At 57.2% G+C, this 20,487-nt stretch overlaps 2 protein-coding genes across 9 annotated transcripts in view; one reads left to right on the top strand and one right to left on the bottom strand.

Annotated features, from left to right (window-relative positions):
- SMG6 (SMG6 nonsense mediated mRNA decay factor) overlaps nucleotides 1–8,821 on the top strand; it is a 285,008-nt gene extending 276,187 nt beyond the window's left edge. For all 7 annotated transcript variants that reach the window (XM_066363488.1, XM_066363494.1, XM_066363493.1 and 4 more), the window contains 4 exons: nucleotides 763–916; nucleotides 3,907–4,118; nucleotides 4,415–4,496; nucleotides 7,643–8,821. In XM_066363488.1, coding sequence (XP_066219585.1) covers nucleotides 763–916; nucleotides 3,907–4,118; nucleotides 4,415–4,496; nucleotides 7,643–7,773 — 579 coding nt within the window. In that variant the 3' untranslated portion in view covers nucleotides 7,774–8,821. The remainder of the gene's footprint in view (nucleotides 1–762; nucleotides 917–3,906; nucleotides 4,119–4,414; nucleotides 4,497–7,642) is intronic.
- Nucleotides 8,822–9,540: 719 nt separating this feature from the next.
- On the bottom strand, nucleotides 9,541–14,118 carry HIC1 (HIC ZBTB transcriptional repressor 1). 2 transcript variants are annotated; one of them, XM_066363501.1, is made up of 2 exons: nucleotides 13,981–14,118; nucleotides 9,541–12,544 (listed from the first exon to the last, which is right to left on the bottom strand). In XM_066363501.1, the coding sequence occupies exon 2, from the start codon at nucleotides 12,522–12,524 to the stop codon at nucleotides 10,398–10,400; it is 2,127 nt and encodes a 708-aa protein (XP_066219598.1). In that variant the 5' UTR covers nucleotides 12,525–12,544; nucleotides 13,981–14,118; the 3' UTR covers nucleotides 9,541–10,397. The 2 variants fall into 2 exon arrangements, with proteins under 2 accessions (XP_066219598.1, XP_066219597.1); XM_066363500.1 differs by lacking the exon at nucleotides 13,981–14,118 and adding an exon at nucleotides 12,868–13,062.
- Nucleotides 14,119–20,487: the final 6,369 nt, after the last annotated feature.

The following is a 20,487-nucleotide window of genomic DNA, read 5'->3' on the forward strand; positions in this document are numbered from 1 at the left end:
AAGCAAAAAAATGAGTTGACTTAAAGTCAATTTAAAGGGAAAAAAATCAAGTAATAATAGTACACATTGTACAGAGTTGTGGCAGAAGAATGCAAGTAGAACACAAAAGACTAACATTAGGAAACACTGCTGGTGGGGTTGGGGGAAGGTGGCAGTTCCTACAGGTCTGAGTGTTGCTCTGCTCAGACCTGCAAATTGGGTCCTAATCCATCACACCCTGCCGACTCCTGCTGCTGTGGGAGACTTTGCTTTTATTAGTTGTCAGCATTACTTTTTTGGTAGTCTTTGAATTTAACTTTTTTAACTACACAGTGAAGTAAATTGAGATACAAATTCTGTTTGAAATATATATATACATATATAAAGTGTCTATTTAAAAGTACCCCTCTATATGCTGCTTAGATAATATATGTGAAACTTCTTTCATATCTAAGGAACCTAACTTGCCCTTAGAGATTTTTAGCTCAGGGTCTTACTTTCAGAGACCTGCTATTTTTAATACCATCCGATCCTTTCTCAGTCTTAACGCAGAATTTTAGTCACGCCCCATTCCCTGGGCCATTTGGTCTATGTTGATTTTTATTGCAGTGCCTTGCCCAGCCCTTGAGCCTGTCTCTCAGGCCTGATGGGGGCTGGCTGTTCCTCTGGAGGGGAAAGAGGTTCAGGGGCAGGATGCTGACACACTGTGGAGTCAGGGCTCTGCTCACCCACCCACTTGCCTGCTCACTCTTTGGCTCACTCACCATTCTCTGCCCCCTCTAGGCTGTCCTGGAGGACCAGAGTCAGATGAGGCAGATGGAGCTCGAGATCAGACCCTTATTCCTTGTACCAGACACCAACGGCTTCATTGACCACCTGGCCAGTCTGGCACGGCTTCTGGAGAGCAGGAAGTACATCCTGGTGGTGCCCCTCATTGGTGAGTCAGGCCACAGCAGCCCTGCACGTACACAGCAGCTCCTCTACACAAATGTCCCCTGCCCGTGGCCCGGCAGGCAGAGCCCTGCTGTGTATGTAAGACAGGATTTGCAGGGAAGTAGGGAATGTGTGGGGCAAGGAAAATTGTTTAATAATCAAAGCATTTCAAATTATTATGGCTGATCCATGGCTTAAACTGCTTGAGCAAATGGACTCCTGTGTCCCAGCAACCAGAGGCTGCATGAGCCCAGCCCTTGTTTTTATCCTTATAAAGCTTGCAGTAAAACAGCAAAGCTGGTTCCCGTTATTGGTAAACAGTCAGCCCTGGCAGATAACGGCAGTGCTGCTGGGTGGTCTGGCAGGGAGGCTGGGAGGATTTTGAAGTGGTTAGATGCCTTTGGTCTGATTGTCTTGTAGCTTTTCATGATCATTCTATTGGTTCGAGGTAGCATTCTTCTGGCCAGTGTCACCCTAAGGCCAGGCCGACAGAAACCCTCCAGAGCAAGCCCTTGGCTCATGCCTGTGGATTCCTGCCACTTGGGCCCTTACCACTGTCTGGTCATTGGTGCTGGTGCAGGGTCAGCATCTCATGACCAGCTAGCTTGCTTCCATCCTCAGGCCAAAGGGGCCCAGCTGGGCTGTCTCCAGGAGACTGTCTAGGCACCCTTAGTTCTTGGAGCTCTGTGGTAGGTCAGCCTCAGCATGGGCTTTGGGCTGTGGGCTCCTGCCTCATCTAGCTGATGTAGCTAATGTAGCTGAGGGCTGTTCTGTGGAAGGAGAGTGTCTGGGAGAAGATTGGGAAGCCCAGGCTTTTTATTGTCCCCCTCTCAGCAGCCACTTGGAGCAAGTTTGGGAGCCCTGTCCTCTGGAAAAGCCGCCAGACTGGCAGTCTGCCTGCCAAGCCACCTCTGACATCTATGCCAAGATGTTCCATTGGGCCTTCCCTCCCAGTCCCAAGTGTCTTAGTGCCAGATGAGGGTGGAAACAAAGGGCAGGAAACATCCGCCCCTGCAGAGGCTGTAGAACCCTGGGGGGTTGTGGGAAACACGTTAGCACCACCTGAGAATGTTGGCACTGAAGCAGCCCTCGTCCCGCCTCCACCCTCCCTGTCTTCCTTCCCCCTCCCCATGTGGCCTGGCCAGAACCTCTTAAACCCATGCTCTTAGACCTAAGAGAAGGTTTTCTGTTTTCAAACATAGAGCAGCTTTTCTCCCCAAGGCAGAGCAACAATATCATCATGTTGTTCCAACTTCCTTTTTCCCCTCACTAGGTCCTGGGGTAGGGTGGCTTTCAGGATTACAGGTCTCTGTGCTTTCCTACCAGGAGATTTTCAGGGGAAGAAAGTAAATTGGACTTTTTTTTTTTTTTTTTTTTGCTATAGTCAGGAAATGGTATAACTAAGAGAGGTGACATCTCAGGAGCCCCCTAAGACTTAGAAGGAGCCTCAGACACCATCCCAAGATAGTAGGGTTCTTGTTCACCAGCATGGATTGTACCTCTACTGTGTACATAGTCTCCTTGTTCCTGGGTGTTCCAATGAATGGCAGAACTGCAGCCCCTTGGTCTTGAGGAGCTGTGGTTCAGTGGAGAAAGCCAGATTTGGTGTGGAGAGATAAAATATATAAGAAAACCCATAGGATGCATGCCAAATAAATAGATGACCCCCAGGGCGTTGGGAAATGACAACTCTGTTAAAAGAGGCCAGCCTCTTTGAACCTTTCTCAGCTGGGCAGGGCCTTGGGCCATCAGGAACTATAGAGGGAGCTCCTGTTTAATGAGGCTCCCTCAGTGGACTCCTGTCTTATGTCCAGAGCACAAAGGGTTAAACCAACAGCCTTTCCTGCTTGTTTCTTGTGCTCTTTAACCTGCTCCATGCTCCTTAGGCCTGACCCCAGCATTGAGAAGCCCCGCCTGGTGCAGAAGCACAAACAAGCTTCCCTTTTGAAGCCTGTTTAGTTTGGAAGCAGGAAAGCAGATTTTGGGATGGAATACCAGTTTTTTGTGTTTGATGTTCTCTTTGTTGTACCATATACTCATCCACCACTACTCTCCAACCTCGACAATACAGTATGTGGACACTGGAGCCTCAGGTTGCTGAAAGCATGATCATGTGTGTGGTGTGTGTGTGTGTGGGTGTGTGTTCCCACGTGGGCCTTTTCCAGAAAGTGTCTCTGAATACCCAGACAGTGAGTGCCAGGCTCACCATGGAACAGCATGCTCATGCTGATTCCCTAAGCCATGAATCATTGCACCGAGGAGAGGCCTCAGACCCCAAACTCTCCCGGAGCCCCCAAGGAGTGCATATTTCCCACTTGACCTCAGGCTTTGGCTGGAATTTTGGAAAGAATCTTCACCAGAAAATGAAGCCGTGTCCCAGACACATAGGCAGGCAGGCAGACAGGCATACACACACACATGCACACGCACACACACGTGCAGTATCAGAGGAGGTAGATGTGCCAAGGGCATGGTTTTGGGGAATACCAGGGCTCTTGCAAGTTAGGCCATGACAGCTGATTCTGACTTGGTGACCTCCCTGCCCTCTGCCGAGGCATGGGGTGTAGAACTTTGCTCTTTCTTGAACTGTTGTGGTTGGGGGCCCAAGGGGATGAAGGCGAGTGCCTCTCTCCCTTTAGCTGCTGCATACCCTTACCTCTCCTGAGAGACCCTTTCAATTTGATCCTATAACTAAGGAATGTGATGGAGGGGCCAGGTTTCTTCCTCTGAATACAGCAGCTCCTGAAAATCCCTGTAAGTTCCTCCCAGAAGTGCAGGGCCTGGAGGACGAGGCAGAAAGAGGAGCGAGCACTGTGGAAAGTCTGGGATGCTTCTTTCTCCCCATCATCCCCTACTTTCACTGGAACACTTCTGTGGGGCAGGGTGGATTCTGTGTTCTGGGGAGGGGCTGGCTGGGAAAGTGAGGCCTAGGGTGCAGACTGACACAATTGCTGATTGCTGAGGCTGATACCTTGTGGCACTGTGTCTCACCAGTGATCAATGAGCTGGACGGCCTGGCCAAGGGTCAAGAGACGGACCACCGGGCTGGGGGCTATGCTCGAGTGGTACAAGAAAAGGCCCGGAAGTCCATCGAGTTCCTTGAGCGGCGATTTGAGAGTCGGGACCCTTGCCTACGGGCGCTGACCAGCCGTGGCAACGAACTTGAATCCATTGCCTTCCGCAGTGAGGACATCACTGGCCAGCTGGTGAGACCCCCAGCAGAAGTCATGCCTATAGTCAGCCTTCAGAACAGGTTCTTCAGGCGTGGGGGTTAAAAAAAGGTCAGTCAACCTGGGCAGCCACCATCGAAGCCTAGGAATGGGAGTTTCGTGTCACACATGGCACAGGTGAACTCAGCCAAGTAGGGCCAGGGCATGTATGGGAGGGACTCTGGGAGGTGACCCTTCCCAGCACCCCAGAGGCAGAGTGTACCTGTGCCTCCACCTCCTCCACATGGCGCCCCCTCCTGCCCAGTAGCACTTCTCACACTCTCTTCTTCCAGGGTAACAATGATGACCTGATCCTCTCCTGCTGCCTTCACTACTGCAAAGACAAGGCTAAGGACTTCATGCCCACCAGCAAAGGTACAGTTCTGCCTCTGCCTCAGGATTATCTGTTCCCTCCCCTACCTTGTTCTGCCATCCTCGGCTGGGGACAAGTTTGAGGAATTGGGGGTCAGTCCTCAGGCAAGCTCAGTCTCCTGCCCTTCTGGAAGTCAGACCCTCCTATCACAGCTCCGCACCGCCCGGGAAATGTCAGAGGACCCTGGGCCAACTAGGGATGGGCCTAGCCCAGGAAGCCAGGCTTCAGGCCGCGAGCTTTCCCGCTCGGCGTGTATCCATTTCCTTTCTTGGGTCCTCAGTGAGTTCTCTTGACAGCAAGAATGTCTTTATGATTCAGTGTAGCTTATTCTGGCCCTAGTCTCCTGAGCCCGGCCCTCTGCAGCTCTGAGAGGACAGTCCCCAGTGGTCCCTGCTCAGAGCCATGCTCATCCTCTTAGTTCATCCTTGATGTTTACCCTGTATCAGGCTGGGGGTGGAGGGACTTCCCCAGTGAGTAGTGGGCTTTTTTCTTCCTGTCTCTATGTTGGTAAGCTACAGGACTTCACAGGCTGGCTGGAATTGGAGGCAAGGGAGGGCTGGGGCACCTCATTCAACCCGGAACTTTCCTGCACAGCCCCTTGGAGTCAATGAAGCTCAGGTGTTTTCTGCTCTTGACTCCCAGGAATATGACATTTCTCTTTTTTTTGGAAGGAATTCCTAAGACCTCCTAGTTCAGTGTCATCTGCAGAACTTACCATTCTCACCATTTGGCTTCTGTCTACATATATTTACTATCTTGCCATTGTCTTTTAGTCATTGTCACTCACTTCCTCTGCTTATTTTCCTGGGTCTGGCTTCCAGGCTGGTCTGGGGATTGACTTCTCTGCTGCTGTTTCTCCCACCCACACTAGTGCAGCCCCTCACTCCTGCTCAGTCTCTGTGCCTGCTTCTGGTAATGAGTCCATAACTGCTCTTCTTCAGGCAGGTCCTACCATGTGGCTTGCACATACTGTCCTTTAGAACCAGATCTAGAGCATTCGAGTGGTAAAAAGGAGTCCTCGCTGAGCCAGAGGAGCTTGGGCTCTGCTCCCAGGCAGCTTCCTAGAGGGTCACCTTCTGAGGGAGAGGTAGGCAGGCGTGCAGAAGGCCTTGTTGGGAAGTATGGTTCAGATACTGCTGTGGCCCCACCCAGCCTCAGAGCTGTTTCGTTCTTAGCAGAGACACATTTTGGCTTTGGCCCTACTAGTCTCCCCACCCCCACCCCACTTCACCCCAAACAGCCTACAGGAACCCATTGCCATCCTAGGGACCGCCCCTATCAGAATTACATCAGCAACGGCTGGTGTAATCAAACCCCATTTGTCAGTGTGAATTCTTAGCAGATTAACTTGTCAGATTCACAGAGAAACTGTCACCAAATGTTTATGTGTAAACGATGTTGAATTTTAAAATCATGTGGATTATGGCGGATAGGGCCTGACAAGATGACAGTCTCTGGTTTCTAACAAAGTGAAGTTACCAGTGTCAAAACAGAGGATGTTTATTGTTAAAAATGTCTCAAAGTATCCACAGAAACCCCTGCAGACCCCTGCCAGCAGTGCTGGGCCTTGGTTGGCTGACCTAAAGCCTGGGACTCTCCTGGTCTGAGTCCCAGGGCAGGAATGGCGAGGCTGTGGACAGACTTGGGCAGCCAGCTGGGAGCCGCACACAGCACAGCACTCACACTCCCCAGAGGGTCAGGCCCAGGCAGTTAAGTGGTCACAGAGCAGCCCCTGTACCCATGGCTACCTCCTTTTTCCTCTGCCCACCACAGCCCCTCACTTCCCTTCACACCCTCTTCCACCTCTCCCTACCACCAGCCCCACGTGCCTCTCCCTCCTTCTTCCCCCAGACTCCTCCCAAGGCTGACAGCCAGTCTCAGCCTCCCTGCTTGGAGCTGGAAAGCCTGAAACTTCTCAGGTTCAACATGGACATTTGCAATCTCCCAGCCCAGGCAGCGCCGGCAGGCAGTAGGCCCTACAGGATGTTTCCTGTGCCTTCTGTCTGCTGGCCTGGCCCCAGCCTGGGACTAAGGAGTGAACTTGCCACCTGAGGGGCTTTGCCAGGGGTGGGGATGTCCCTTGTGTGAGTACTTGGCCCTAGTTTAAATTTTCCCCAATACATTAAAAGGTTAGGGAGTTAGGGGAAGAGAGGTGGTAGAAGGCATCTTCCTACTCTAAAAAGAATGAAAGCTGTCTGTGCCAATATAGAAAGATCTTAAAAACATATAAAATTTGAATAAAATAAGTATGGCTAGTATGATGATAATATTGTAGGAGGGAAAGTTTATATAACAAGTATATATACTTGTACATGTGCATAAAGAAATCTGGAAGATCTACCCTGGAGAACAAGGCCAGGGACACATGAGGGAGAAAACTGGGAGGATGGGCCTAACTTGATCTTTCTTTTTTTGTCTCCCCTGTGCTGTAGAGATTGTCACCATGGATTACTTTTATTTAATAGAGGAAATCATTTGGCTATAGCCTCAGGGCCACTTGGTATGGCCTCCTCCCCTCAGACCTGCATTGAGCTAACCGCTCTGCTTACATCTGGCAGTCTATAGACACTCTATATTCCATCTTTCATTTTCTACCTCTTAATACCTGAAGCATCAACCTGCTAGTGTTGGAGGGAGAGGATGCATAATAAGATGAGTATTCTGAGTTGGGGGCCAGCCGTGCAGTAACTAGAAGCTTCCAGGCCAGAAACTGGAAGAGAGCAATGCTTAGCCGGGAGTTTTCATCCTTTTTCTAGCTTTGCCCGAGAACTCAACACAGTGCCTTTGAGTTTGGAAGGAGTGGTAGGAAAGGGGCTTCTGCTCCCTCAGTTCAGAGTATGTGTACTGGGAGAGGGGTGTGTAGAGGCCAGTGGTCTGGGCAGCTCTCAAGACACAAAGCAGCACAATCCCATGCAGGAGGCAGGGGTCCAAAGCAGAAGGGCAGCCTTGGCCCAGCTTGGCCCTCTGTAAGCCAGAGGGAAGGGGCATCCTTAGCCTATCATCTGCATGAGGGCAAGGATTTGTGGAAGGGCCAAGAAATGCCTGGCCTTGACCTCCAGGACCATATTCACTTCCAGAGAGAGGAGAGGCAGCCAGTGCCTCTGCCTCCTGCCCTCAGTGCAGTTCTTCCCCTCTCTTGTGCCAACAGAAGAGCCAATCCGGCTACTGCGGGAGGTGGTGCTGCTGACTGATGACCGGAACCTGCGTGTGAAAGCGCTGACGAGGAATGTGCCTGTGCGGGACATCCCGGCCTTCCTCACGTGGGCGCAGGTGGGCTGAGCGGGCCACACCAGGGCTCATCCCCCATGGAACCGTTCCTGAGAGGCCACCAGGTGCCCAGTGCAGCACGGAAGATGGCCACATGCCTGAGCCACCAATCACCCAGACAATAAACCATCCTCTTCCAACCCACACTGTGGCCGTGCTGTGGGGGAGCTAGTCCTCACAGAGCCCCTCCCAAGGGTTGGGCAGAAGCTGCTGGGACCCTCCTGGGCTGTGGAGATTTAGTAGGGAAGTGGCTGGCTGCAGCGACAGCAGGTGGGACTGCAGGTGGGCAAGCTAGACAGGCTGCCCATGCTCGCAGCCTTTCTCCCTCCCCCTGCCTACTTCAAGGGCTAGGGGAAGGCCTCCTCTGCCTGTGAACTCAGCCACTTTCTCAGGTGGTGATAGGGCAAAGGGGTTAGTGTTTCCATCAGATGCCAGTGAAATCACAGGTCCCATTACTCTGCTTCAGACCCCTGTCCTGAATGTATCCAAGCTTGGTCATGCCATGGAAAGCATGCCCAGGGTGTGTCTTTCTCCTTGAGGCCTGGATTTCCACATGGACCCAAGTTGGGCTCTCGACACCACCTTCCAAACAGCAGCCCTTGACTCCCACGTCTATCCACCCCCACCCCAAACATACACATCCATCCTGCTGTTCTTCCTTCCCTTATCAATCTGGGTCCATTATACTTTGCCACCTGTTTTCCCCATGGATGGTCATGGGTCTATAGAGGGAAGGAGCATCTGGTCTCAGGCCCATACTTCCTGGGTGGCCTTTGCCTGCTTCCTTTCCTGTCTTTGGCCTTCCTTTTGCTCTAGTTCCCACTGAAGAAAATTTCCTCAGATTTTTCTCACTTCTCTCCTCCCCTCTCCTTGTCTTCCCTCCTACCCCCTGAATCATCCCCACCCTCCTCCTCCTCCTAGTTGATCCCTCACACCTCTCTCCCCTCCTTGGTCCCCTCAATTTCCTCACCTCAGCTCCTTGCTATGGGGGTTCTCACTCTGAATCTCCCTCTTCCTCCAGTACCTGTCTAATTGAGCTTTCCCACCCCACACCTCCTTTCCCAGGCCCCAGTGCTCTGAGAAGCTTCCAGGCCAGTAACTGGAAGAGAGCAATACCTAGCCAGGAGTTTTCATCCTTTTTCTAGCTTTGCCCGAGATCTCAACACAGCACCTTTGAGTATTTTGTTGCCTCTTTATCTGGCACCTGAATTCAAAGCCTCACTCAAGAGGCTTCCTACTAGGAATGTGTTCTCTCAACCCAGAGACAGTGATGAGGGGAAGACAAGGTTTTGAGGTGGAGCCAACAGTAAATTTTGATGGGACCAATGGAGGTAACCCCCAGAACCCCTGTCTGACTTTATAGCCTGCCTAGAGTATGGGAGTAAGGCTGTGCCCTTCTGAGGCCCAAAAGGAGGAGGGGCTGTACAGGAGAGCCATGGCCAATGGATTTGAGGGTGTGAGTCCCTGTGGCCTCAGAAGACTGGGCTCTTTGGGAAAGTGTCCCCAGCCTCTCCTTGAGATCCTCTCCTCTGGATGAAGGCTAATGACTGGGTGGGTGGGAGAGAGACCCAGCTCTCCTTTCTGTCCTGTTCGCAGCATTGGTTTTGTTTCCTTAATAAATTTTTAGTTATGAAACATACCTGACCTCTTGCTGATCTGTCTGTGGGGCTGGGGAGGAAGGAAGGTCCAAGCTTCTACACCTGTGGAAGGGCCCTGTGACTGGTCCCGCCACCCACTCTGTTCCTAGTGCAGGGTGGAAGAGAGCTACAGGGTCCAGGGTCCTTGATTACTGCTTTATTGCTGTTTGGTTCGAGTATAGAAAATGGAAGCGGCTCTGAAAGAGCCTGTGTACAAGGTAGAAAATATACAAAAAAGTAGGAGGGAGCTAAAGAGACCACGTTCCAGCCCAGCCCAACCTGGGCTCGGGATTTGGGGCTGCCCTGGGCGCATGCAATAAATATGGTCCGGGGCCTCAGGGAGGGAGAAGGGGACACCGCAGGAGTGGGAGACCAGGTAGGCCGGGCTGTGTCAGCCCTCTGACTTAAGAGGGGGAAGGGTTGGCCCTGGGGCTAGTGCCGCTTGTGCAAAATGAGGAACTTCACATTATCAGTCCCGGGGCGGGCGGGAGCGGGGGGCAGGGGGCCCTCCGGCCGGCTCAGTCCCCTCCCAGCTCCCCAAATCTGCCCGACGCTCCGACCCCAGCGGGGAGATTCACAGTGAGAATGGGTGTGGTCGCAAGGGCCGGAGGTAGGGCTGGAAGCGCCCCAATAGTGACACCCCTACCCCCAAGAGCATCACGGAGCTGGGTGAGGGGGCCAACGAACCACAGGAAGAGACGGAGAAGGGCCGGGGTCTCCTTTGGTCAAAGCTGATATCAAAAATATAAATCTCCCTTCCCCCAACCCACCCCCGTCCCGGGTTTTCCTCTCGACCCCATCCCCCGGGCTAAGGCACAAAGCAGTGAGGCCAGGCTAGCCCATAGAGGGGTGGGGCCGCCGCCACTGCAGTGACACTGCTGCTTCTACTATAGTTGTCCGAGTGCGGTTTGCCTGATCGCTGCTATTCCGTGGGGGCACGGGCCGAGGGCCACGCGGCGGTGGCGGCGGCAGCGACAAGGCAAGCTGGCAAGGGGCGCTCTAGGTGGGTGAGAAACGGTCGATGGTCCGACCGTCAGGCCCGGCAGCCAGGTGAGCTCCCTGGCTCAGCACCTCGGCCGCCTTGTCCGGGCTGAGACCCAGCTCCGCGGTGAACTTAGCCAGCGGGTACAGGCTCTCGAGCGCCACCTTGGGGTCGTGCAGGAAGTGCGTGGTCTGCGCCAGCAGCTCGGCCGCGGCTGCCTTATCCTGCTGCTTCAGGCTCAGCTGTTCAGCCGTGAGGCGGGCCACAGCAAAGACCCCCTCGGGGAAGTCGAGTTTGCCCTTGCCATCCGGGCCGGGGACGCCGGGAAGGCCCCCCAGCCCCGCCAGCGCCCCGGCTGCGCCAGCTGCGCCACCCACGGCATGCATCTTCATGTGGCTGATGAGGTTGCGTTGCTGTGCGAACTTGCCACCGCACACCTGGCACTCGTAGGGCTTCTCGCCCGAGTGGATGCGCATGTGCTCGGTGAGGCGGTACTGTCGTGTGAAACGCATGCCACACGCGTCGCATGCGAAGGGCTTGAGGCCCAGGTGGCTGCGCATGTGGCGCGTCATGGTCCCGCGCTGCGTGAACTTCTTCCCGCAGATGGTGCATGGATAGGGCCGGGTAAGCCAGTGCGTCTTCTCGTGCTGCCGCAGCGTGGCAGGGTCCTTGTAGCTCTTGTCGCATGACGCACAGCGGTATGGCCGCAGCAGTTCGCCCAGTCCGCCAGGAGCCCCAGCTACCTTGTCCCCACTGCCTCCGAAAGGGGGCCCCAGGCCGGCGGCTCCCGCTGCTACCTCAGCCGCCTCGGCCCTGCCATATAGCGCCTCCTCCTCCTCCACGTGCGCTTCCACATGAGCGTTCAGCTGCTCTGAGCTGGGAAAGCCCTTGCCGCACGGGATGCACACATACAGGTTGTCACCGAAGCTCTCAGGCTCACCATAAGCCAGGTGTGGACATGGGTAGCCCTCGAGGTGGCCGCCAGGCGGGCTGGGGTCCTCGCTGCTGCCAGTCTCCTCGCTGCTGCTTTTATAGTCGTCGCCGTCGCCGCCTGCGCCAGGCCCGTCCAGGCTGCCCGGGTAGCGCGGCGGCGGCGCTAGCCCAGGGGAAGTGGCTGGGTCCCCGCCGCGCTCCTCGCAGCGATCTCCGGGAGAACCGCGCTCCCGGCCTAGCTCATCGCCGTAACTGCCCAGGCCTGGCTCGTGCTTCATCCAGCGGTAGAGAAGACTGGGCCCGTCAGGGCGGCCGGGGGGCTCGGGTCCCGGACTGCCGCCGCCACGGAACGGATCCGGAGGCGGTATGGCCTCCTCCAGCTTCTGGAAGGGCAGTGGCGGCAGCGGCGGCAGGACAAGCGGTGGTTCCTTGTAGACTGCGGGGCCGGCGCTGGGAGGGCTGTCTGGGCGCGGAGGCAGCTCGCGCTCGCCCAGCGGCCGCTCGGGAGGCAGGGAGCCCGGCGGGCTTTTCTTGGACAGGTCCAGGCCGCAAAGTGGAGAGCAGCGGCGCTCCGAGGCGCAGAGTGCAGCGGCTGGGCCGGGGCCCGAGGCGTACAACTCGGCACAGTGCGTGTTCACTGCGGCCTCGGGGCCCGAGGGCGGCTCCGCGCTGGGCGGCGGCGGAGGCCCCGCTGGGGATGAGTAGCAAGCCTGGATGACGGGCGTGGCGGCCCGCAGGCCCCGGCCTGGCCGCCCATAGGGTGCATAGCCACCGCCTCCACCGCCGCCTCCCCGCAGGTGGCAGTACTTGCCGTGGCGCTTGAGGCGCTTCTTGCACAGCGCCACGAGGTCGGGGATCTGCAGGTAGCTGGCAGCGGCCAGCACGGCTCCTAGGCTCGGCTCGGTCCCCGGAGCAACGGCCGCTGCTGCCGCGGCCTCGGCGCCATCAGCCAGACGGCCTGTGTAGATGAAGTCCAGCACCAGACGGAACACCGCAGGGCTCACCATGTCATGGTCCAGGTTGAGCAGGTTGTCGTGCACCACCAGGGACTTGAGGTAGGCGCTGCTGGCTGCCAGCACGTTTTTGTGCGCGCGGAAGAGGGCGTTCTGCACCACGATGATCACGTCGCACAAGAAGCCCTTGGTGCGCTGGTTGTTGAGCTGCAGCAGCAGCTGCCTCGAGTGGCCGGGCGCCTCCATCGTGTCCAGCATTGTCTGCCCAGCACAATCTCCTGCGGGGACAGACACCAGTCTGGTCAGGGCCACAGGAGCCCTCGCCGCCGGTTCCCAGCCCTGCGCCTCTCCCCTCCACTTCCCCTTCCCCTCAGCTAGGCAGGGGCATCGAGCACCGGCCTGGGCACTGGTGGAGGATGAGTGGCCTCCGAGTGTGGAAGCCTAGGCCGGCAGCTCGGACCAGAAGGAAGAAAGTGGCTGTGGAGAGGAGGTCAAGCAGGCCTGCACCCCCTTGCCTGGAGGCACTGGCACACAGGCTGGGTTCTGGGGACTTCGACGGAGAAAACTGTTTAGGCGAAGTGACCCTTTCGGAGACAGTTACCCGATTTGAGGAAAATGTCCGCTTCAGGAAAAGTCATTCAGGGCCGAGAAGTTTGCCCAAGTGGGATCTAAGGGAGCCGAATGAAAAGCGCCTCCCGGCTCGGGAGAAGTTGCCTCAGTTGGGGGAAGTGATCCGGAGGAGGGGAGCGCCGTGGCTGCCGTGGCGCCGCCTGGCTGGGGGCTGTCAGGCCCTAGATGGGGCCCGGACGGCGGCCGTGGCGCGGGAAGCGGAGGCAGCCGCTGCGGTGGCGGGCAGAGCACGAAGGCCGGGCCCCGGCGCGGGGAGGGCGTTATATCGGGGCAGGAGGCTGAGGCAGGAAGCAGGTGGGGGGGAGGGGGGAGCCACGCAGCTCCCAGGGGAGGGAGGGGGCAGCGCCCCGGGCGGGCACGGCGCAGCCGGCTGCGGCCCTGACCCCGGCCTGCGCCCCACCCGAGTCCCGGCCCGGCGTCGGCCTTAGGGCTGCATTCACGGCCTGGCACCTACTCTCCGCAGCTCCCCTCGGCCCCTTTTCCATGGGAACTCCGCCGCCCCAAACTTAGGGAAAAGTTTCCCAACTTCAGACATGCCGGGAGGGCGCGCCAGTCCCAGTCCCTTGGCTCCCAGCTTTTTTCCTCGCCCCTCATTTCAGCAGCCGGGCAGCAGTGGGGCCTGAGCTGAGCCCTGAGGTGCCCTACCCGCCCGCTCGCCGGCCCGATACTGTTCCCCGCCTGGCCCGCAGGGCCTCGCGGCCCGTTACCTGCGGCCGCAGTCGGGCCGGGCTTCCCTCCCCGCGGTGATGGCAGCTCCTAGCCGGCGCCCCACCCGCCCCGCTGCCAGGCGCCGAGCTGTGCCAGGACAGCGCCCCTGCCAGCCCCGCCCGTCAGCTCTCCCCTTCCCTTCCCCTCGCCTCTCCAGCCCATGTGCAGGCAGACCCGGCCCGGCCGCTGACCCCGCCGTGAACCCGGCGCAGAGTAGCGACCCGGTGGTCTTGAGTCTTCCAGGGGCGACACCCGTAGTTCCCAACGCCAGCCGCATTGGGACGCTTGCATCGGATGATGCACCCAAGACGTCCAGAGCGCGAGGACCGGGCTGTCCGGGTCCCCTGTCCCTCCCGGTCCCCAGCCCGAGACCCACCTGGGGGGCATGTCGAAAGCCCCGGGCCCGGCTGCCAGCGGATCCGGGGGGACGTGGCTGCGCTGCGCTGCCCTCCGCCCGCCGGGCCCCCGGTCGGTCTGTCCTGTTGCTCCGTCCTCCCCGCGTCCCGGTCGCGTCTCAGCCCCGCCGCGCTTTCCGCACACTCTTATCTGGAGCGCCCTGGGCGGGCAGGCTCTGCTGCAGCTATGGCGCCACCTCGTGGCTTCTCCGGGCTTTGCCTTGAACAGCCGCGACCTCCCTCCTGCGCACCTGGGCTAGAGGCTCGCAGATGCGCAGCTGGATCGGGGAGGAGGGGCCTATTCGCAGGTTAATCCTCCTAGATATGCCCACCTGGGGACCCAAGCCCTGGACCTGCGAGCCCACAGCCCCCCGGGGTTTTGAGCTAAACGCTTCCGTATACATGTCTTCGGTTTCTCACGTTGCCCCAATTCGGAGAGATCCTTGCCCTCAAGGAGGGCACTCTCGTGACAGTAGATGTTGGGAGGGAGATGTAGATGTCGTGACAGTAGATGTTACGGAAATCCTAAGGGAGAAAGAAGAAAATAGGATCCTTGAAACTCTTCTTAGACATTCTTGGATGTCTAAGCACACCTACCCTCATTCAGATACATGTGTTAGGTGTGCACAGAATAAGTCCGTTTGCATTCAGATGCCCTCGAAGTATCAACACCCGTGGGCGCGTATATTTTTGCACAAACACACACCTGCCCCCTTCTGGGAGTCCAAGTCCCGGGCCCTCCGTGAACCTGAGCAGAGGGTTTACCCAAACAGCTCTCCTTGAACTTGGTCTCTGGAGGGACCCCAGGATATTCGACTTGGAATAGCTGGACAACGCCTCTTAGGGTTCCTGCAGAAACAAATCCAGTCCCCAGATTCCCAAGGGAGCCGTTTTGAGGGATCCGATTGGAAGACCCTGTCTCCAAACTACAGACCCGAGAGAAACGGGCCTAGAGGGCCTGCAGCCTGGGATCCCCCGCAAGGTCCTGCGCCCCACTTGAAAGACCGGTTTTTGCAGGTGACTCCCCTTCTGGGAGGGAGGGGAGCCGGCACTGACGCGCAGGCACTCGCTGGGCTACTCCGGAAGTGTTCCCACGCCGCCCAGCATCAGGCTGGTGGGGGGCATCAGATCTCGCCGCGGTCCACGCTCCGCCTCCTCCCCGCACCTCCTGACCCCCGCCCACACGTGAGGGTGGGAGTGGGTTCCCAGGAACGCCTGCAGCTTCTGATTGGCTGCACTTCCCTCAGCGCCCAGCTGGGGCGCAGAGTTACCATAGTAACCGGTGAGGTTCGCCGAGATCGCGTCTCTCCTAAGCCTTGGAGAACTTAACAACCACGCAGGGCCACTGGGCAGATGGGGGGCCGCCGTTGCGGCCCACGAGTCCTCAGCCCCCAAGTCCCTTCCAGAAGTAATGGCTGAGTCACTCATTGAGGAGATGCCGGCGCGGCCACTCTCAGTCCCAGACAGACAATGAGGGCTCGGTCGCCCCCAAGAGGCTCCCTTTCCTCCGCAGGCGACTTCATATCATAACCTCGGGGCCAGGAGGCGGCTCCTGGTCCCTGCACGCTCTTCTCACTCACACTGCGTACTGAGGCCACCCTCACCCTGTTTCCACTCAGTGTTCTGTGTCAATCTTATGCCAATCCTCTCTTCTGTCTCTCTATGGTATCATCACTGGGGAAGTGATGAGATTCCAAGAATGAAAATGGTTATCTCCTGAGCTGCCAGCCATTATGGGCAGAGACGGTCATGCTGTGCGGTGAGAGGGAAAAGTGAACAGAGTGATGGAGGGAGGCGGGAAGTCTCAGATGTACTCTTAGAGCTGGGCTTTGATGGATGAATAGGAGTTCTCCCCCCAGGCAGGAAGGCATTCCTGGAGAAGATAACCTCTGAGACAAAAACCTGGAGGCAAAAAAAAAAAAAAAAGAAAATTAAATTTAAAAAATAAATTAAAATTAAAAAAAAAAAACTCACAGTGGCCAGATCCTAAAGGTTCTGGAGAATCTCTCTGACCTCATTTCTTTTTTTTTTTTTTAATTTTATTTATTCATTTTTAGAGAGGAGAGAGAGAGGGAGAGAGAGAGAGACAGAGAGGGAGAAAGGGGGGAGGAGCTGGAAGCATCAACTCCCATATGTGCCTTGACCAGGCAAGCCCAGGGTTTCAAACCGGCAACCTCAGCATTTCCAGATCAACGCTTTATCCACTGCACCACCACAGGTCAGGCTCTCTGACCTCATTTCTGCTGTAATCTTTTATCCTCTTGATGGGGCCAGATCCTACACCCACAAGGAGCCGCCCTTCAGGTCTCTGTCTCTTTTGTGCAGGAGTAGACTCTGTCCACTGTGAACTCATCCCGGTATCTGCTGTGCCCATTGTCCTTGTTTTTAACACTCTTCTCCAATACCCACTTTCCAAGTTAATTCACACCCCAGCCCCTACCTTCAAGTTGTCCTTACACCTATTGTATATAGGAGTGTCTCAGAGACCTGGCCCCAGTCTATTTGCCCTCCTGTGGCCTTCATTCTTCTTCAATTGTTCACCTTCCCCGCCCTCTCTAGTTCCTCCTGCTCTGGCCTGGCGCTGCCTCCTCCCCACCCCAACCCAACTCTGCTCTCTGAACACACTCCCTTCCTACATTTAGAACTCACCTCAATTGATGGAGTTAGGCTGGGGCCAGGATCATTCATTTCCCTGCTCCTGTCCAGGGGAACTTTGCCCCACATAGCATGTCCTCTTCCTGCCAATTCTAACCTCTAGGAACTCATAACTCTGCCAGGAAGTGGTCTCTGCCACCCCCTTGAGAACCGTCTCTGCCAAGCTGCTGAGTCCCTGGTCTCCTTCATTCATCACCATCATACGGGCTCTGCCAATGCCCATCATCCCACAGATGGGTCCTAAACTCGGTCTGCTGGGTGCCCGGGTCTGAAACTGACTTTGCTGACCTGTCCTCCCCCTCTTCCACTTACTGAGGATCCTCTTCCTCTCACCCCTCTTCTCCTGCCACCTTTTGCCCAATTCCCCCACAAAGGACCCTCCCTTGCTCATTTTATGGGAGTCCAAGCCACCCTACTCAATTTTTCTGCCTTGCCTCGGGTCTCCAGCTCTCGACTGAAACCTGGATCCGCACTGGGAACTCTTTCCATGCCCAGCTTCCTCCTGCAAAGTCTTCCAACACTCCTGAGCTCCCCCCCCCCACTCTTTCCCACTATTCCCCTACATCAGCGCTCTAGATGCTGCTCTCCAAGGGCCCAGCTTCCTCCCCTGCCCCCCCTCCGGGGTGACAACACCTCCTGGTCAAGAGTATAACGCCGCCGCTGGGCATCTTGCGACGTCTCAGAGCTGTCGGGTTCAGGAGCTGAGGTGTGGGAGTGGAGACTACCGGGTGAGGAGGACCTTGGGAGACTGGGGGAGGGGGAGGTTGCGCTCCAGGTGTCCCAGAGTGAATGAACACGTAAGAATCTCGTTCGACCTCCCGACACTATCCCACGGCCCCAGCCAGCAGTTCCGGAAAGTTAACCCCTTGTAGACTGGTACGGGGGGCACAAGCTCCCCCCCTGTTTCTGCTTCCGGGCGCCCTGCTCCTGCTCCCAGCTCCCCAACGCCTAGGTCCCCACCCCCATCCCTTCGTTACTATAAATAGCCCCTCTTCCCGTTTCCTAAATTCCCTGCTGACGTCGGCAGCGCGTCAGTGTGTAGGAGCCGCGGCCGCATGAATGAGCCGCCGCACGAGTACTACGCGCGACTATAAAAGCCGCCGCGCCAGCCGGGCTGCAGGAGGCGAGCGGGCGCGGGCGCGGGCGCGACGCGGCTGGACAGGTAAGCAGGACCGCCCGCCTGACGGGCGGCAGAAACGGACAGGAGGGCAATGAAGAGGACGGTAGGCGGCAGGTTGGAGGGCCCCTTCTGGGTGGAGTTGGGGATAGGGTGCGGGGCGCGGGTTCCCTCGCAGCTGGTGGAGCCCGGGCCGGAGGCGTACGCAGAATTGTGTGCAGCACCTGCCCGCACCCGGATGGAGACGCAACCACTTCGGAGGAGCATCGAACAGAGGACGGACCCCAGAGTCCCAGCCGCTTTTCCTGGGGCTCCTGCGCCATCCTCCCAAGAAAGTGGGGCGAAGATGCTTGCGCCTTAGGAGACGCGCCCCCTCCTTCCCTTCCCCGCAACGCAGTGACTCAGCCTCGCTGCCCCCGGCCGGCAGAGGCGGACAGCAGCTGCTGCTCTCTTGGGCCCCCGCCCTGCATTCAGCCTGGGCGCCCCCACCCCGTCTCGTCGGTCGGGCTGCTCCCTCTGTGTCCCTCTACATCACACCGGCGGGCCCACACGAACATCGACAGCATCCTGCCGCTGCGCGAGGAGCTGTCCTCTCAGGACCGGGGGCGGGGCCTCGTCGGGACAGCCCGCCCCACCCCCACTGACATCCCCCACCGCCGGAACCGTCTTTTAGCTGGGACATCTTTGACGTCACGGGGCTTTGACGTCAAGGTCCGCGTGCCTGTCCGCGGGAGACGCAGGGGAGAAAGAGCAGCAGCGCCCCCAGCTCCACTACGGGCGATGGAGGCACTCCCCTAACCCCCCTATCCTCTGCTCCCCGGCCACCCCCTTGCCCCCGGGCAGCGCGCCGCCACCTTGGCTGTAGACTGCTTACTGCCCGGGCCACCCTCAGTAACAGTCTCCAGTCACGGCCACCGACGCCTGGCCCCGCCCCAGGACCGCGGACCCTGCCACCTGCCGCGCCCCCCGGGCCCTCTGTCCCCTAGGGTTCTCAGCCCCGCGCTTGAGCTCGTGCCGCCGCTGTCCGCGGTACTGATCCAGCACAAGCTCCGCCATCAGGCGGTCCTTTCCCTGGTCTCCAGGGACCGCGAGGGGCGGCGGGCCCACACGCACACGGTTCAGCCGCGTAGCAGTCCTGCGCCGGGTCCCCGCGCGCCGCCCCCGCGCCCCCACCCGCGGTCCTGACGTCAGCCTGACTGGAGCTGCAGCGCACCCCGCCCCCGCGTCTCCAGGGCAACCGTGGCTTTCGATTGTTACTGTGGGAACCGGAGGTAACAGTCTACAGCCATGGTCGCCCCGCAGCACGCCCACGCGCCGCGCCACGCTGCACCGCTCAATGCCAGCGGAGCAAGGGAGAGACTGAGAGCAGGAGGAAGCGGGGGCGGTGAGTCAAGATTCGAGGTGTCTGAGGGGTGGCGGGAGGTCTGACGCAGACAGGCAGGCAAGCTCCTCCCGCGTCTAATTGGCGCGCTTCCACCGAGGAAAAGAAGGAAGTAGAGTGTGCGGAGTATGTCTGACCATCCGCTTGAGTGACCGTCCTGTTCTCTTAGCCAAGATATTGCAGCCAAGAGATGCTGAGAAAAGGGTAGTTATGAGATTTGGGTTCTTTTTATCGCTTTATGGGAGAGAGGCTGCTGGGACCTGGAAGCAAGAAAAAATGTTTGCTTCCTGGGGACAGAAGTGGGTAGACAGAAAAGTTTTTTTTGTTTTTTGTAGGAAGAGACAGGAAGGGAGAGAGATGAGAAGCATCAACTCATAATAGCAGCACTTTGGTTGTTCATTGATTGCCTTGGTGTGGGGGTGGCTCAAGTCAAGCCAGAGACCCCTTGCTCAAGCCAATCACCTTGGGCTTCAAGCCAACGACCATGGGGTCATGTGCATGATCCCACGCTCAGGCCCAGGAGCCCGCGCTCAAGCTGGGGACCTTTGGGCTTTAAACCTAGGTCTTCAGCGTCCCAGGCCAAAGCTCCATGCACCATGCCACCACCACTGTGCAACAGCTTTTAGAAACCCTTAGCTGAGTATGCAAAGGGCAAAGAGTAATTCTTGAACCCATTTTCTGATGGAGTTGCAGCCTCCTCCTACTCCTCTCCCTGTTCTCAGATCCTCTGAACCATGTAGGATAAGGGAGATTCCCAATCCTCAGGAAGCCAGTGGGCTTGTGAAGTTAACCAGGTCCCTAAAGCACTGTCTGAACATGTCAGCATCCTCCCCTCAGTCTATCTCTATGCATGTTATCATTTTTTTATTCATTTTTAGAGAGGAGAGAGAGAGAGACAGAGAGAGGAGAGACAGAGAGAGAGAAGGAGGGAGGAGCTGGAAGCATCAACTCCCATATGTGCCTTGACCAGGCAAGCCCAGGGTTTCGAACCGGTGACCTCAGCATTTCCAGGTCAACGCTTTATCCACTGCGCCACCACAGGTCAGGCAGTCTATCTCTAGATGTTAGATTCCAATTTGACACATTATCCAAATTAGCCCTAAAGAGGGGGAGTGAATCAGAGGGACTGAAGTCCTATTATGTCAGTGAAGTGTGAGCAATGACCTCTTTAAAAACAGTGTACAACCTGACCTGTGGTGGCGCAGTGGATAACGTATTGACCTGGAAATGCTGAGGTCACTGGTTCGAAACCCTGGGCTTGCCTGGTCAAGGCACATATGGGAGTTGATGCTTCCAGCTCCTCCCCCCTTCTCTCTCTCTGTCTCTCCCCCTCTC

The sequence above is a fragment of the Saccopteryx leptura genome, chromosome 2 (assembly GCF_036850995.1).
Source record: "Saccopteryx leptura isolate mSacLep1 chromosome 2, mSacLep1_pri_phased_curated, whole genome shotgun sequence".
NCBI lineage: Eukaryota > Metazoa > Chordata > Mammalia > Chiroptera > Emballonuridae > Saccopteryx > Saccopteryx leptura.